Source organism: Eublepharis macularius, chromosome 10, assembly GCF_028583425.1.
Source record: "Eublepharis macularius isolate TG4126 chromosome 10, MPM_Emac_v1.0, whole genome shotgun sequence".
NCBI lineage: Eukaryota > Metazoa > Chordata > Lepidosauria > Squamata > Eublepharidae > Eublepharis > Eublepharis macularius.
Genome location: NC_072799.1, coordinates 53926693 through 53943754, shown reverse-complemented (window position 1 = coordinate 53943754; position 17062 = coordinate 53926693). Strand labels below are relative to the sequence as shown.

The window sequence follows — 17062 nt, the reverse complement described above, 5'->3', positions numbered from 1 at the left end:
GACAGACTTTTTATTCCAATCGCCGTATTTGAACTGACCCGAAGCAGAAAACAAAGCAAGTGTCAACTGCATCAGGATCAAACATGCCAGTTTGTCAAGGTGCAAATGGCCGTGAGAAGCTTCCTCTCCATTTACACCTGAAGAGAAGCCATGTTCCTCTCCCCGAAGGTGGCATTTACTGTGCCTTTGCTTCCTTCCTAGAGATCAATTCACAATACAGTCAGCCGGCGTTTGCCTCCCATAGATCAATTCTCTTAGCTGTTGTCTTGCTCTGTTTTGTTTTTCTAAATAGGAGTTAGCTCAAGTGGCAAACATTTCACCAATCTGAGAAATCTCACACAAGAATCCCAAAGTATCAGTTCTTAAGTGAGAAGAGGGGCGGGGGCTTCCTTCGACTTGAAAAGAAGAACGGCAGAAGAAACTTTGGGCAGAGGCTAAACAGGAGCTGATGCTGGATTGGAGGAGGATTTCTATTCCTGTTCTAGATTGTACCGTACAGAAACAAAGGAAGCATAACGGCTACAACAATCTAGTTTAATGAGCAGGCATTCAATATTAATTGCATTGAGTGTAAGGCTTTAAACAAAGCATTTATTCATATTTATATTAGATTTGAAACTCAAAAACCTCTACATTTTATATTATCTGTAATCTGGTTAAGATGCATTTGTATAATAATAAAAATATGTACATCTTTCCTCAGTTTGACTATATTCACTTAGATGGTGTTACGCAATTGCTCCAAAGCTGGTTTTCTGTGTTAATTCGTTTTTACTAAAGGCTCAACTCACCAAGTATATAAAAAAGTGAATGGTCAAGTACCCTAGATGACTGCTTTTTTACTACTGCCAGAAGGGCTGATCCAGTTGTACTCTGCCTGGACCAGGACAAAGCTGTTTTCTCGTATCTTTCTGAAATGCATCATCTCTCCGCTCTCTCTCAGGGCAATTACATTGTTCTCTGGCTCACTAAAGGACACCTCTGTTCGCTTGTGACAATACTGGGAGTGGATGCAGCGCAGACCGACAGTCAGTACCATGCCAAGGACAGCAGAACACCCAAGGAGGACACCAAGTTGAGCAGCTACCAGCTGCGAGCGCTGGCCTGGCTTTACGCCTCCATCTCCAGGAGCACTGGCTTTGGTTATTGCTCTTGTTACCTTCCGGAGTGTATTTGCCTCTTTGTCTTCTTTCTCCTGGCCATGAGCAGTGAATTCTGCCTGGGGCAGGCGGTTTGCGGGACCTTTCCATGTCACTGGGTTTTCCTGCACCATCTGCCGTGATGCTGCTGATAAACTTTGGGAGGCATCGGAGTCCTTTTCCCTATCTAATTGTTCTGATGTCGTTCCCACTCCTGAAAGCAATGGAGGGTCCCAAAGTTGGATCAAAGGTGAAGCGGTAATGGGGAGTGCAGAGTTCCATATGCCCAGATTAGAAGATTTAGAAACCACCTTAAAAACAAAAAGATGAAACTTGCTTTGAATATGACACACGCGTCATGCCTGAGATGTACTATTGTCCTTTGATTATACATCATTGGATCAAACCTTTTTTGAAGAAGGGGAGTTGGAATTCATTATCATCCAAGGAGGATGATAATTAGCTCACTGGACTGTCTGCAAAGTACAACATAGAAAACGGAGCCTTGTTGCGGAGAAAAAGGAGGCTAGTTTTTGCCACTTGCTAGATATGGATTAAAATTGTTGCACAGCCTCTGCAATGTTAGAAAAATTACTTTGAACCACAAAGGAATGAGGGAGGGAAGTTGGGTTGCATTGCCATTCATATCAATCTCAACTCCACCACCTGGAGGAAGAATGATATTTTCCCGGGTGCAAAGTGCAGTTCATAGAGTGCTGGGAAAAGGTCTAGGCAAAACCGTAACTGGACCATATGCAACACTTGGGTAACATCTATGTACTAATTGTACCAAAAATAAGTGTGACTGTTAAACAATGGGCCCCAGTAAGAATAGCCACAATCACAACAGGAGGGGTGGGTTAGAGAAAGTCCGGCCTGGAGCTAGACAAACTCGCTGCTGAGCAGACCTGCTCTGGATTGCTCCCTCTGAGGTGTGCTGCTTCCTATTCCCCCACTGCCATCTGACTATCCCAATCTCATGCGCCCCCCCCCCCTTCACATGAATATTGCAGTACTCTTCCCCACATCCTTGTGTTGCCCCCCAAACGTGAATCATAAATCCTCTGCCATGGTCTGTATGTGCTCTGTACTCTGCAGTTTCCAGCTCACCCCAAGCACAAATACATGCTGACGGCCAGAGTGCTGTATAGCACTGTGTAACACTGTATTTAAAGTTGAGATCGCAGAGACAGCATGCCTGAGTCCGGATTGCTTGCCAGCAACAAAAAGGAAGACGTGTTTTATCTTCTTCCATCATCGCTTCCTTTTCACCTAGTGGAGGGTACACTGTGAAAACCTTTTGTGGCACCTTAAAGACGAACAGAATTTTTATTTCAGCAGAAGTTTTCAGGGGCTTGAACCCACTTCTGCAGAGGCAGCTCCTCACTGGGCAGACAATTTATGGTGGAGGGTTTTAAAAAACAACAACAACAACAGCACTTCATATATGAGAAGTCTGCATAGTGAGGAGCCACTCCATCGCCTCGGAAGAAGCGGACTCTAATCCATGAAAACTTATTCTGGAATAAAAAATAATTTTATTATTTATTTATTTAGATTTGTATTCTAGCCTCCCCGCTAGGGTTGCCAGCCTCCAGGTAGTGGCTGGAGATCTCCTGGAATTACATCTGGTCTCCAGACCACAGAGAACAATTCACCTGGAGAAAATGGCTACCGTGGGGAGTAGACTCCATGGAATTATGCCATGCCAAGGTCCTTTCCCTCCCCAAAACCCACTTTCTCCAGGTTTTTCCAGGTCTCACTCTCCAGATCTCCAGGAATTTCCCAATTTGGAGCTGGCAACCCTACTCCCTGCACTGGCAAGCTCAGGGTGGATCACATTTATTTTTATTAAATCTTTAAAGGTGCCACACAATTCCTGTTTATTTTTGCTGCAGCAGACTAACAACTGTTTGCAAAGTGTATATTGTAGCCCGTTGTTTCTTGACTATACAACATCCTGAAGAGGAACTGACTTCAGAGGCACATTTAAAATCCAAATGCTTTGAATTGTGAACCACAAACACAGCGGAGCATTTCCTTAACTTCAGGGGAATTTTAGGGCATCTACTGCCCTCTAACCGGGATAAGAGAGAACAACACTTATTTAAGCCTCAGCACATGGAGAAGTGAAGAAGATCAATGACTGACATCAGTATCTTCTGGCTGAAAAGCAGGTCTTGACAGTTCTGCTTTTTATACAAGAGGCAGCTACAGTTCTGCACTCAAGCATGTATCACTTCTATGTGCACAAACTTACTGAATGCTCAGAGCGGCTTCTGTGATATCACTTCCCATTTTAGTTTGACACAATCTAAAAACCCTCCAAAACAGGATCCTCATTAAATACTTTGCTGTCTGCTTATATTCATGCTGGGCCTGCACAAAGCCAGCAACGGAAGCTTTGCTTTCAGACAACTTTTTAACCTAACTAGGTCATGACTAATTAAGCACATCAGGGTTGGTAATCCATGCTTACTAAAAGACATACAGAATCAACCCAAGAAAAATTCTCAGTATTCCTTCTTAGGATTGCTCGCTCAGTGGCCTAAGCGGCTGTATCTAAGGCTTGGTCCCTGTGCTAGGTGACTGCGGCAGCACTAGTGGGAGGAAATTTTTTGACTTCCCTCCACTACAGCCTGCTGTGCATGGGACTTCTCGGAGCAGCAGGGAGGGGTGAACTGGGTGTCTGCAGTAAGAGGAGAACTGGCAAAAGTTACTATGCTAGCCAAAGCACCTTATGCTAGAAGGAAAACATCATTAGGATCCAACCTTGAGTCTATATTAGGGAGGCCTGAACATACACTGGTTTGGCTTATGTCCTGTTCGCTGGTTATGAACAGAGACTTGATTTTCAACAATCAGTTTGATGGTTCATCTGTTTGTGGGTGTTCAGCAGGTTGCTTCACTGTTTTCCGTCCTGATCGTGCAATACAGCGCAATGGGCTTTTCATATATGCACATTCTCACGCAGACCTCTATTCAGCCAGCAATTGTTTAAACAAACAATTAGATCACTCATAAGTTATATAAATCAGTCATAAATAAATGCTTTGTTTCCTTATAACCCCACCCTTCAGTTTTTGTCTAAGTGATCCTTAGCAATACTAATGGCCACTGATTAGGTTGAATGAACAGAGTCTTTAAACATATGCAGTTCTGCAAAAACCCGATGCAAACCATTTTAGCAGGTGTTTGCTGCTGCTCAGCAAGAACTGTACAGACTGAGTGACTGATTCATGTCTGATCACTGTCTCTGTAGAGTAAGTTTGACTGTCAAATGCATTCATTGTGAAATCTGCAGCATCCCTGTGGCAGATATTCCAAACAGTCTTTGAAAGACTAACACTTCTTTAGTTGCAGTAATGGTCAAGTAATGGAGACCCAATATGGTGTAGTGGTTAGAGTTGCAGAGGATGACCAGAAAGACCCATGAAAGTTCACTGGGTGCCATTGGATCAGTCAGCCTCAGCCTCACAGATTGCTGTGAGAATAAAACACTGTCTTGAATTCCATGGGAGAAGGACGGGATAAAACAGCTGTGTATGATTCTTTCAGAACACAGCCATTATCTTCAAAATAAAGGTGATGTGGAAAAACAGCCTGAGGCATTTCAATCGGAATTTGTGTTTGGTAAGTATTTCTAATTTTAGTCATAAGGTTCCTAGGTGGCGCTATTTTGCATAGCGCTATTAAGTATTGTATAATTTTAAAATACTGCAACACTTTCTGACCCTAACAGGATACCAGTTTTAAAAAATGACTCATTTCTAGCTTATGCAAAACACACAATGTTGCAAGAGAATTGCTGTGCGCTATCAAAGATCTTTCTTGAAAACTAATCAAATGCCATTTACGCCAGTGCTTACCTCTATGCCTTCTGTACATGTTGAACACAGTGACTTGGGAATACTAGAGGCATTTTCTGTCCTAAAATATTGGGGTGGGGAAAATGCAAATTGATTAAACTTCATATTAGTAAACTCAGTTACATTATGAACATGCCCAGATGTGTATCCCTGGCTGCCACTAGAAATTCCTTCAAGATGTATTCAGTTGTACAAAGAACCAGATGGATTCCCACAACACAAGATTGGTTTCTGCTTAGTGTGGCTTGCTGTGCTCTGAAACTGCCGTCTTTTGTGCCAGCCTGTATTTTGACTGTTCGCTGTCATCAGGGTGTTATGACAGATGGCTCCCGAATTTCAGCCCTCTTTGGCCACAAGGAAGTAGCCTCATAATGTTTAAACACATACTTTCCCCATTAATTAATAAATTATACACTCACTTATAAATACACACACCACTAATATAGATATTGCTGTTCAAGACACTGCTGCTAAAGGTTTCCATGATACACAAGTAACAGCTTACTTTCCAGTTATCTTTCTCTTTGTTGGAGTACAGATCAAGATGGGTAGCCGTGTTAGTCTGTCTGTGGTAGTAGAAAAGAGCCAGTAGCACCTATAAAACTAACAAAGTTTGTGGTAGGGTATCTGAAGAAGTGAGCTGTAGCTCATGGAAGCTCATGCCCTACCACAAATTTTGTTAGTCTTATAGGTGCTACTGGACTCTTGCTCTTTTGTTGGTCTATGAGATTCTTTATGAGTGTTCATGGACTATTTAAGCATTAAAGAAAATGACCTTGGCAAGGTCAAACTCCATCTTGTTTATTAAAAATACGTCCCACAAAAATCAAGCTTGTTTCAGGGAAAATGGACTCTACATGAAGGCCATTTGAAATTTTTTCCTCATGCTGAGCTCCGGACCTTAACAGCATTAACAGAAGTAGGGAGGCAAACTAACAACCTTATGCACACAGTGCAAAGGAGATGTTTACATGAATACAATTTCAACAAGCCTCCAAGGGACAGATGTTGTTTTGCATTAGTGAGCTTTCATCACAGAAAACAACTTTTCTGGGCCCATCTTGGAAAAATTCCATAATTGAATCTTCTGGGTTATAAAAGGTATTGATCTGTTGTTATAATTGTGTTATTGATGTAGTTAGAATAATTCACATACTTGTATATGTGTGTGAAAGAGCTCACAATATAGAGTAACATCTCTGAGGACTACATCGCGTTTGGCAAATTCCATGTTCCCCAACTTTTATAGCTACAACATGACACCTAATGCCTCCATAGTACCCATTGTATGTGCCGTGGATGGAGGAATAATCTCGTGCTACGAAGCCAAGGTCCTGGAACTGAAGAGAGGACTCCAGTGCTAGATCACCATCTAAGCTACTTCCATTGGGTGGTCTTTCTCTATTTTGGCTGATGGCACTTGAAGGGACAGAGTCTGCTAGGGATTCAGAAATAAGATTTTCATTGCCAGGGAGCTCAGAGGCTTGGTGTCTGCTATAAACTGGATCCAACATCAGGGTTGCTGCAATCTTGGTCAGACTGGTAGACGATGCTTTTACAAACTGAGTTAAGACAGTATAGGGAGAAGAACCTTTAAAAAAATAAATCAAAACATTGAAAAAAATACTGAGAATATGTGGAAATAGATTTGAGGCCACTGAACATTTTATATATAATACAAACTTTATTATCTCCTATAACCATGATCATTTATTTGATATCCCACCTTTCCCCTTACACAGAATTCAAGAAGCATGAACAGGGTCCCAAGGAACCTTCCCATCCAGACACTGTCTAGACTTGCTTAGCTTCAGCTACTTGGCTGCATTTTGTGCTTCCAACCATACCTTTGTGGTATGGTATTTGCGGTAGGACATAAACCTAGACTGAGAATGGCGCACTTGATCCATTCTTTGTTCCAGACATTCATCTGCCAGAGGCCTCTAGAAGCTCATATACAGAGCAGGAGGGTCATGGCATTCAAGCCACGTCATGATACCAAGTAAATAATTTCACAAACAGCAATATTCATTGTGAAACACTGCATTCTCCATGTAGTCCTCAGTGCTGAGCAAGCTGCATACCACTGAATCGATCAATAACTCTTATCATAAATCTTATCAAGAGGAAGGAGAAGGGAGAGTGAATTGCCCTTCTATTTTCTCCACCTTTGCAACATCCAGAGAAGACCTTCTGAATTTTCCCCACAGTGAGGTCTGTGAGAACTAAAAGTCATTAGAGATTCACACGTTTCATTGAGGATGAGATAATAACTAAGCAGATGAAAGCCACATTTAACATTTGAAACAGGTCTAAGACAAAGCTGCATGCTACCCCGACCTGAAAATTAAAAACAAAGGGCACAACCTAGATTGGTTAAACTTATTCGTTAATTAACGGAATGTGGATTGAATCCCAAGGCTGTAATCTTCAGGATATTTACTCATAGAATAGGTCAATACGGTTCATTTTCAAGACAATAAATACAGGATCTGGTGAAATGTGGAAGCCTTCTGGCTAATTTATGTCATATGACAGATGAGAGGTAAGGGAAATGTGAAACAAGATGGAAACCTATAAACATGCCCTGCTGGGAAATAGCTGCAAGAGAAATGTGCCTTTACCTGCAGTAGATCCTCCTTCTAGATCAGAAGGCTTCTGAAGAAGTGTTGGCTTTACAGAGCTGGAGGCTATACTCCGGTCAGCGCTGGTTCTGTTTTGTGTTTGTTGAGACACCATGGAAGATTCAATCCTTGCCCAGTATACGAAGTACGACTGGACTACTGATAAACTGTTCAAAACAAAAACAAAAAAACCCAGAACAACAAAGTATTTGATGCAAAGATTTAGTCACTCTGAACCATTAATAAATCATCAGAACATTTGGTAAATCAAAGAGAATTTTTTAAAAGTCTACAAACTGAATTAGTGCAAAGGACATTAAAGGATTAGCCTATGATACTTTTATATTGGAACAAAAATATATAGTCAAGAGAAACCATCGTACAAGAGAAGTTGCTTAGAGTTAGAGCTAATCAAAACACCATTTGTGAATCTGCTCTCTAGTTTAATCAGCTTTTTAAAAATTCATTTGACAAAAAATAGCTCCATTTGAAAAACATTGGTTAAATATACAAGCAAGAACCAAGAAAGGGAGGGATGGAATGAACCTTCTGCTAACTTTTAGTTGTGAGTGAATAATGATACAACCCTAAGGGCACTTTCATGGAAGTAAGCCCCACTGAATAAAATGAGTCTTATTTCTGAATAGACCTACTTAGGATTGCTCCATAAGATTACTTAATGAACCTGAGCTAGATGTTTTCTATGTTTTTGCTAGTGTCTATTATGCTGGGTAATATTTGTTCAGGCTTAATTTTGATCTATCTATTCAAATATGTACAAGTCACGCAAGTTTTGTTCTAAGTTACTGAAGGTATGAGAACGTAGATTGTATCGTATCTGTTTTAGACTCCAGCCCAGAGATTATCAGAGTTTCCCATACTTTGTTAAATTTAAATAAATGAATTCCCTCCATGAAATTCAAATCAGCATTAGGGTAGAAAAGGACAGAAAAGAAATATGACAATAAGCAAGACAGCCTAAAGAAACAAAACCCCACATGCTCAGGCAGTGGCCCCACCACCAAGTGCAGTGTTAGTGTATAAGAACATCAATTACGTCGATTTGTAGGACAGTGCCAAGTTATCCCTCTGCCTCCTGGCCTAACTGAGATTCTTGGGCAAGGTGCATATGTTCTTACCAGCTGAATATCAAAAAGAAATTAAGTTAAACTTTCCCCATCGCCTCACTGAAATGCTGTGCAGTTGTTAGAAGTACAAGCATGCAACCAGAAGAAAGACAGATACCAGTAAAAACAAAATTTTACTAGAAGAGTCCAGGGAAGAATTAGCCTTGCAACTGTAGCTGTAGCAGGAAGCAACCTCCAAAGGAACTGACTGCACATTGAAATCATTTATCTTAGGGCACAGCCAGATTTACCCAACATGTCAGCTTCTTGGGGCCTTATATTATACTTAATATAATGTACACAAGGCAAAAATCTGAAGGGATTTCCTTTTGGTTGCATGGTTAACTAGTCTTGATACAGACCTTGCAATGATTTAAAGTTTTAAGTGTGTGTTTCTTTAGATGCTTGGTAAGTTGCAGAAGAAAGGGGGGGTGAAAGAGGGGGATGAGTGAGTGAGATGATTGGTTGGTGACTGAGAGTGTATGGGTGGAGCTAAGAAGTGTGTGGGGAGAGAGAGTCCACAGTTAACAATTAGGGAGCTAGCAGTCTACGGAGAAGCAGTCTTCTGAATAGAATCTCGCGTAGTGCTGTGAAAAGCGTTAAGATTCTAAGAAGAAAGTAGAATACTTATAGAGGACATATTAGAGACTAGAGGAAGTCAAATCCTAATATTGTCAGAGTATTGTAAGAGTGTGAGAGGAAGAAGCTGATTTAAACCTGAGTTAAAAGGGAGCATTTAACTGAGCAAAATAATTATTTAACAAAGTACATTCCGAAGAGAAAGGAGGATTTGAGAGAGAGAAGTGATTGTGAAATGAAAAATTCAGACATTTCAGTCCAAAGTTATTAACATACCCTGTTTTATTTACTGAAGAAAAGTTGCTAAACATCCTGAAACCAATACTCTTCTTGTACAAATCAAGTTTTATTTTGTTTATTGTTGAACCTAAAGGTATATGTTATTACCATACAACAGTCTCCTCAGGACCACATAGTCCAACGAAGGAGTCTTAGAGCTTGGGCACAATACTGTAGGAAAAGTTAATTAATAGGGTTAGAATTAAATTCCTGGTGGCAGCGTTACATACCCAGAGAGAGAGAAATAACAGGAAAGTTAAAGACACACCATATCTAACCACGCAATTAAAAGGAGCAGTCATGATAGACCCAGGGCTTTTTTTCAGCTGGAACGCGGTGGAACGGAGTTCCGGAACCTCTTGAAAATGGTCACATGGCTGGTGGCCCCGCCCCCTGATCCCCAGACAGAGGGGAGTTTAGATTGCCCTCTGCGCTGCTGGTGGAGGGCAATCTAAACTCCCCTCTATCTGGAGATCGGGGCGGGGCCACCAGCCATGTGACCATTTTTTCTGAGGGCAACCGAGTTCCACCACCTCTTTTCACAGAAAAAAAGCCCTGGATAGACCTATATTCAGCTAATCAAGAACTAATTTCCAGTATGTGAAACCTTTTGTTTCATGTGCAAATTAAAACTGTCAGAATGGATTGGGGTCTCTCTGTGTCTAGAATCTGTACCACATCTCTGTCTCTCAGTGAATAGTGCAAGAAGCCCGCCAACCACTTTCCCTTGCTTCTTCAGAGAGAGATCAAGGAGGACCTTCTTACAAGAACCGGATGTCTCCAATGGGCTGATCCGGTGCCTTCCACACAAAGGAGAGGTTTCTCTTCAGCGACTTGTCTGAGTGGGTAACAGTATCACCATCTTCAAAACATGTCAGAAGTTTGGATCCAGGAGGAATGTAAACAAAAGTGCCGGCAATCTGATCATTTGATACCCTGCGAGCTTGCAGCATGAAGCCCATGAAATCACGTGTGCTTCTCACTGTGACTGGAGACAAACAGGAAGTTTTAACATTTGCAGTGAGGAACTTTGCGCCTACATTCTGGAACGGAAAATGTAGTGGGTGTTAAATTGCTTTTATTTTTATATTTTAAAAATTATTTTTTGCAAGGTTAAGATGAGTATGAAAGTATACCTAAAGGTCCTCTGGACCCCTTTGATTGCTACCTCTTTGGATTCCCTCTCACTAGCTCTCGCTTCCCCCCCCCCCCCCAGGTACTGAGCCCAGGGTCAAACTAGACAGAGTAGCAAGAAATCCAGCTCTCCTACATTAAAGTTTCAAAGCACATGGAAGTCAACAGCCAATGTGGTACAGTGTCAGATTAGGATCTGGGACACACAGGTTTCCCCACTCTACCATGGAAGCTTGCTGGGTGATCTTGGGCAAATCACATAGTCTAAATTGACACTATTTCACAGGGTTGGAGTGAGGATAAATGGAGGAAAGTAGAATGATGTAAGCTGTTGCAGGTCCCCATTGGAGAGAAAGGCATGGTATAAATAAAGTAAATAAAGATCAATTTTTATTGGGGCCACAGTGCTGGGGGAGGCAGTTACCTTGGGCCAGAAATCCCTTCCTGATTTAAATCCGTCTCCCAGAGCTGTTATTTTCCCACAGGGGCAAATTAGACATACAGGACCCCCTCTGACCCAGTAGAAATGTAGATCTTCTCTCATTCTCGAGCCCGGCAACAAACAGAGCCCCTAACAGTGCCACCCTCAGCAGGGTTAAGCCATTCTATGTGCACTGAAGTCCGTGGGCTTACAAGAGTGCTTAGGGTGGCCCTGCACTCGCCTTTTGCTCCTGTGGAATGGGGTATTGATTTTTATAGGAGACAGGAGGCACTAAAGCTTCCATCAGAGGAGGCTTGTTGGCTCCTTTGGCACAGACCAGCAGGGAAGCTGAACTGGCAGTGATCTCTGTGTATTAAAAATGCTGGTATTTGATTCCAAGCAACACTCTATATAAGCTGCTATTCTTGAACTATATATAGACAAGGCTGTATAACCATTTCAATGGGATTACACACACACACAAGTGTACGAGACTGCACTCTAGAACTCCCATGCTCGTTTTACAAGCAAATGTTCCTCTTAAGCAATATAACCTCCCACCACCCTCTGCAAGTAGTCATCATGAGGCATAGCTCACACAAGCATTTGCATCTGGAACCCCCATCTATGTTAGTTAGTGCTGCAAAGTTTCTCTTGCTGTTACATCTGCTTTCCACCTTTTATGCATCCTTCCATTAGTTCCGTCTGGCTACTGGAAAGCAAATGGAGTTTTGGCAAACGCAAGTAGTACATGGCAGCAGAAAACATTTGCAAAATGCACTTCCAAATATGGTGAGCAGAAAGACACATTAAATGCACACCTATGACCTTGAAGTAAGCTTTCTGACTTCCCCACATTCACAATGTAGATAGCTGCTGCTCCTCCTTACCTGGTACTTTGTCACCTGGAAAGAAGAGAGACATATTGGTGTGGAGTGTAATATAGTTATTGTGTGGATTCTGAAGGTGAGCTCTGATGTGTTTGGGTCTCATGTCAGTACATGCTGAAAGACTGGCACCATGGGAGAACGCAGCGGAGTATGAAACTAAACACAGGACTGTAAATGCCCATACAACACAAAGGGCCTGGGCTTTCATCTCATCCTCTACCTATCAGGGAAAAAAGACATTAGACTGAAAGCACAGTAAGAACCTCTATAAAAATGCAGCAAGTGTGGAGTTACGGTAGTGACAGTTCTGAATTCCAGATTTAGTTGAAATTGAGGCTTTCAAAAGCTTTGGACTGCTAGAAAGGAGGTTTAGTCATCTATGGAGCTCTGCCCTGGTTAAACCACAAAATAAAACATTTCAAGAACAAAGCAGGCTTTCACTTATTCCAGAATGTTTAAAAAAGCCATCCTGGCAGGGCTGTGACCTGAACTGGTATGCCAATACGCTTCTGGCTCATGCCGATCTAGCAGTATATGTACTTCTTGACACTGTGACTCTGCCGCAGGATGTGAGCTGGCAGCAGAGAAGCAAAAGCAGCGACTTATAAGGCCTTTTTCAGTCCATGTTTTTCACACAGTGGCAACCTATTTTTTTGTCCACAATACAAACAATGCTAGAGCATTCATTGCAGAATTTTCTTTTTTCATAAGCATTCAAATCATTACATTGATTTGCTAGAAGGTAGCACAGCCTTGTGAGAAGTGTTTGTGGGCACCGATTTACTTGTTTAAATTACACCCTGCTTTTCTGAACATTGTCCAATGTTGTCTACTGAGTCCAAATAAAATATATATATACTTGCTACTGGCTGGTGCTTCTGACAACATTACCAAGTAACAATGCAAGCCCTACTCAGTCCCAACTATGCCAGTGCTGATTTGGTGATAAAAGACTTTTTACAGACATCTTAAAAGTTTTAATATTCACCACTGTGCAAATCAAGCTATTTAAATCTAGCATTGTGAGCACTAGCAAAGGAGCTTTCAGAGATGTCTCACCATTTTGTAACCCTTCCCCCTGCCAGTGTGCTCCAGTTCTCCATCACATATATGCTTTCCTGTCACCTATATATTTATGCCTTTAAATGCCACTAGATATTAAACTGCTTAACTTTAAGCAAAAACCATACATGTAAAGACTGATTTTAGTACAGCATTTTTTCAAAACTATTCTTGAAACTATGCACTAAAAAGAACATCTGGCAATGGAATCACCTCTTAAAATTAGTTAAGGGTTTGAACAATGGAGTCATCCACCTGGCAAGGCAGCCTCTGCTAGAAATTGCTTCCACCAGAAGTTAAATACTAACCAATTGTTTTACTTTTGATGTGTATCAAGTTCTTCCTCCTAAACTTCCAAGTTTTGTCTGAATGTATACAGTCTCTTCTAGATATCAGATACGAGAATTACATTTGAAGTTCCAGTTTCTGACACTGCCAGTCACTTACCTTGGGACACATGTTCCTCAAGTTCCCAGCAATTTTCTCTTTCAGTCTGACAGGCAAACATCCTTTAAAGCAAAAATTCTTTTCTTTCTCCACTAATGGGGAGTGCAACAGCTGTTACTGCTAATACTTAATACCTACAGGAACTTTGTCAGTGCTCAAATCCAGTTTTAATCATGTTAGTTTTCTTCACAGTCTACTCGTCCTCTTTTTTTAAAAAACCTCCAAACTACCAAGCACTTGCGCAAGGAAACACAATGTATATTTACAATGCTATACACATGTATTTGGGAGTTAACCTGACTAAAATGAATGGTGCTTACTCCTAAGTGAACACAGGATTGCAGCCATAAAAAGGAAAAGCCAAATAGGGGAATCATCCAGGGTTTGTGTTCTTAGAGAGAAGGCAGGTGAGGGCCTCCTCACCCTCCCCTTTGTATTTGTAGAGCAAAGACAGAGAAGCTTTCTTTAGCACACTATGGGATATGTCCTACATAGTTCTATGTAAATGAGTCTACAGCAAAAGTAGAAATATATTTGGGAAGGAGAAAAATTCCAAACAGGTCCACTCTGTTCAGTATTAAAATCAACTTAAATATCCAACTTCAACTTAATAACGGAAAGGGGGGAAATTACCACCTGATCCTTAAGACTCTCTGTTCACTGTTTCCATTCTGGATGTCTGTGACTCTAGCCAACAATATAGGTCATGCCCAGAAAATCCCATTCTTAGTGTGAAGAAAGACTGCAAGTATTAGCTGAAGCTTCAGAACAGGTGTTCAGATCACTGGAGCATGAGCAGTATAAAGTTTATTTTTGACATATTCCTTGACTACCATCTCAGTAAAGTAGATTCAACACCAAAAACAAAGTATGAAAACAACCTCTCATAATTGCAAACCATTATTTTAAAATACAAATATTAATGCTTCAAAATTTCAGTAAAAGGCTGCTCTATTTGTCTGTTCCCTTTATGCCAAGATCTGGTTCAAGCAGAATAAAAATAGAAAGAAGATTGTTATTGGTTCCCATGGGTAATTAGAGATAGGTCTTTGCTGGATGCTCTCTTGCTGGTTAAAGTATCACTCACTTTTGCCCTTCCATCAACTCGCCCTCTTAGTAGAGCAGAATCAAAAGGGAACAACAAACTATTCACTACTGGTATTCATGAAAATCCCTAGTGCCAGAATTTTATGGGAAGATCCCATTCTTTCATCTTTGTCACTTTGATACTTTTCTATCTATGGAGAAAGTTGCCTGTTTGGCCCTTTTAAAGCAGTTGCTATACATCAACAGTTCATCTGGCCTTTAACAGACACAATCAAGGGGCACACAGAATCCAATGAGGTATTGAGAAAGGTTTCAGCTGACTGAAAAATGATAAAAAAATAAGCTTCATCTTTAGCAAGAAGTTGTATCTAAGGGGTATGTGTGTGCGTGTGTGTGCGTGTAACGAAACTCCCAAGCGGTAAATATAATGAAAAAACTGTTTTTTGTGGTCTGTTAACACCAGTCCCCTTGTTCGTGGGTACTGGAAACTCAATGAGTTGATGGTTCAGAGGGATGGCTGTATTCTGTGTGATGTTGATGCTGCTGAGTGCAAAAACAGCTGCTCCAGAGCCTCCAATTTCCACCCCCCCTCCCTGTAAAAAGAATGGCCACAAAAACCATGAGCACAAAAGAAAACAAATTTCTAGTCTGACCCAGTAGCACCCCACCAGAAAACCAACCAATCATGATAGACATTTCACTTAACAGCCACAGATTTTAAAAAGGAACAACTTTCAAAACGCACAGCCCTAATGGCAACACTGCTGGTATTCTGTACACTAACACCATAAAGGCAGAGATTCGTTTTCATATTTTCTCTGTGGGAAATCCTCCAATGAAGACTGAGTAACATCTAATTTCCTGCAAGTTTTCCTTTTGCTCCCACTGTTTATAAAGACAGGTAATTAAGATGCAAAGATCCCTCAGTCTATGGGTACAGTTAAGTCCATTTCACTGATCCCTCTTCTGAACAAAGCTGGCAAGTTAAAAAAAATTCTCACCCAATTGCTAAGCCCCTTAGCTTTTCTGACACAGGACCCATGCATTCAGACTGGATAGAAATCCATCCTGCTATGAACATCTGCCCTGACCTGATAGCCCAGGTGAGTCTGATCTCATCAGATCTCAGAAGCTAAGCAGGGTTGGCCTTGGTTAGTAACTGGGTGGAAGACCTCCAGCGAAGATCAGGCCTGCAGAGGAAGGCAATGGCAAACCACCTCTGATAGTCTCTTGTCATGAAAACCCCGCCAGGAGTTGCCATAAGTCAGCTATGACTTGAAAGCAATACACACACACATGAACATCCAGATGCAGCACATCAGATGAGGCCATTCACCCTATAGAGTTGCATTTTCCATTTTGTGTATTGCTAAACATGCATGGCTGTACAAATGCCAAGTATGGATCAGGGTTCTTGACTTAAAGCTATAATGTCAACAGGCATAAGCAAGTGTAGAAAGAATAAAATAGAGGGTTGTGTTTAGAAAAAAAAATCTAAAACCATGGAACAGATTTTTTTAAACAAAACACAGCAGCTTTTCCCAAAAGCTATTTTAGGAAGTGAAGGTATGAAGCAATCCTGTTAAATGTATACCTTCTCCAAAACAAATTAAAAATTGAACAGTAAACATTTACTTTCTTATTCTTAACAAACAAACCCATATTCATGATTTGTATTTGTATGTTTACTTTAGCCTATGTCAAGAAATTATAAATTACTGCAGCATACTATAAAACGATGTCTTTTTGGCATACAGTGTAAAGCCATGTGAAATGTTTAACTGTTATTAATTTTTCCTCTTCAAGTGTTGCTGTTCTTTCCTTGTATATTAAAAATATGTTGGTACCTGAGGAGATGGGCCACTGTTGCACTCACACAATTGTATAGTGTTAATTCATGCACAACTGAAAAGTATGTGCTGTTCTTAAAGGCAGCATTCAGCTGTTCAGAGAATAATAAGCTAGACAATATACCCCATGCTGAGGGGCTCTGTAAGAAGCAATATTTTAAACACTGGTGTACTCTTCTGCAACTTCCCCAGAATTGTTGGAGGGAGGGGAGGAGATCTCTTTATAAATCCATTTTCAAATGGAAAAAAGTGTATTTTTTAAAATAAAATCTAATTTTAATGTTTTATTTCATGAACTGCATCTACTGAGTTTTAACATAGTGCTATGTGACACTTTCTGTTATCTTTATAAAACTACTGTTTCCTCAGGTTAAATTACCAGCCATCACATTGAACATTGTAAACCACAAATGTTTCAAAGAAGAAAAAAGGTGTTTTACCTAGAGTGGCTACTAATTGTGCACTTCAACTCCTCACAGGCCTTCTTTACTTCTGTTACGGCAAAAACTATCCATTCATTTCGTTTGACTGAAATATAACATACGGGGGGAAAAGCCAAGAGCCTAAGCATCATCCTTGAGCTGCTGCATTTGA

General features: G+C 40.9%; 1 protein-coding gene across 2 annotated transcripts; it reads right to left on the bottom strand.

Moving 5' to 3' along the window:
- Positions 1–520: 520 nt before the first annotated feature.
- REELD1 (reeler domain containing 1) lies at positions 521–15309 on the bottom strand. 2 transcript variants are annotated; one of them, XM_054990697.1, is made up of 6 exons: positions 12063–15309; positions 10383–10605; positions 7633–7799; positions 6290–6599; positions 5009–5069; positions 521–1450 (listed from the first exon to the last, which is right to left on the bottom strand). In XM_054990697.1, the coding sequence occupies exons 1-6, from the start codon at positions 12268–12270 to the stop codon at positions 824–826; spliced, it is 1596 nt and encodes a 531-aa protein (XP_054846672.1). In that variant the 5' UTR covers positions 12271–15309; the 3' UTR covers positions 521–823. The 2 variants fall into 2 exon arrangements, with proteins under 2 accessions (XP_054846672.1, XP_054846673.1); XM_054990698.1 differs by having other exon boundaries at positions 11994–12147.
- Positions 15310–17062: the final 1753 nt, after the last annotated feature.

What these genes read in the sequence shown, in the direction of transcription:
- REELD1 (XM_054990697.1), bottom strand. Translation starts at nt 12,270, where the DNA reads ATGAAAGCCCAGGCCCTTTGTGTTGTATGGGCATTTACAGTCCTGTGT. An exon ending in TCCAGGTGACAAAGTACCAG is followed by an intron (nt 10,606 to 12,062) that starts GTAAGGAGGAGC and finishes GTTTGTCTCCAG; the next exon opens with TCACAGTGAGAAGCACACGT. An exon ending in CATGTACAGAAGGCATAGAG is followed by an intron (nt 1,451 to 5,008) that starts GTAAGCACTGGC and finishes TTTGTTTTTAAG; the next exon opens with GTGGTTTCTAAATCTTCTAA.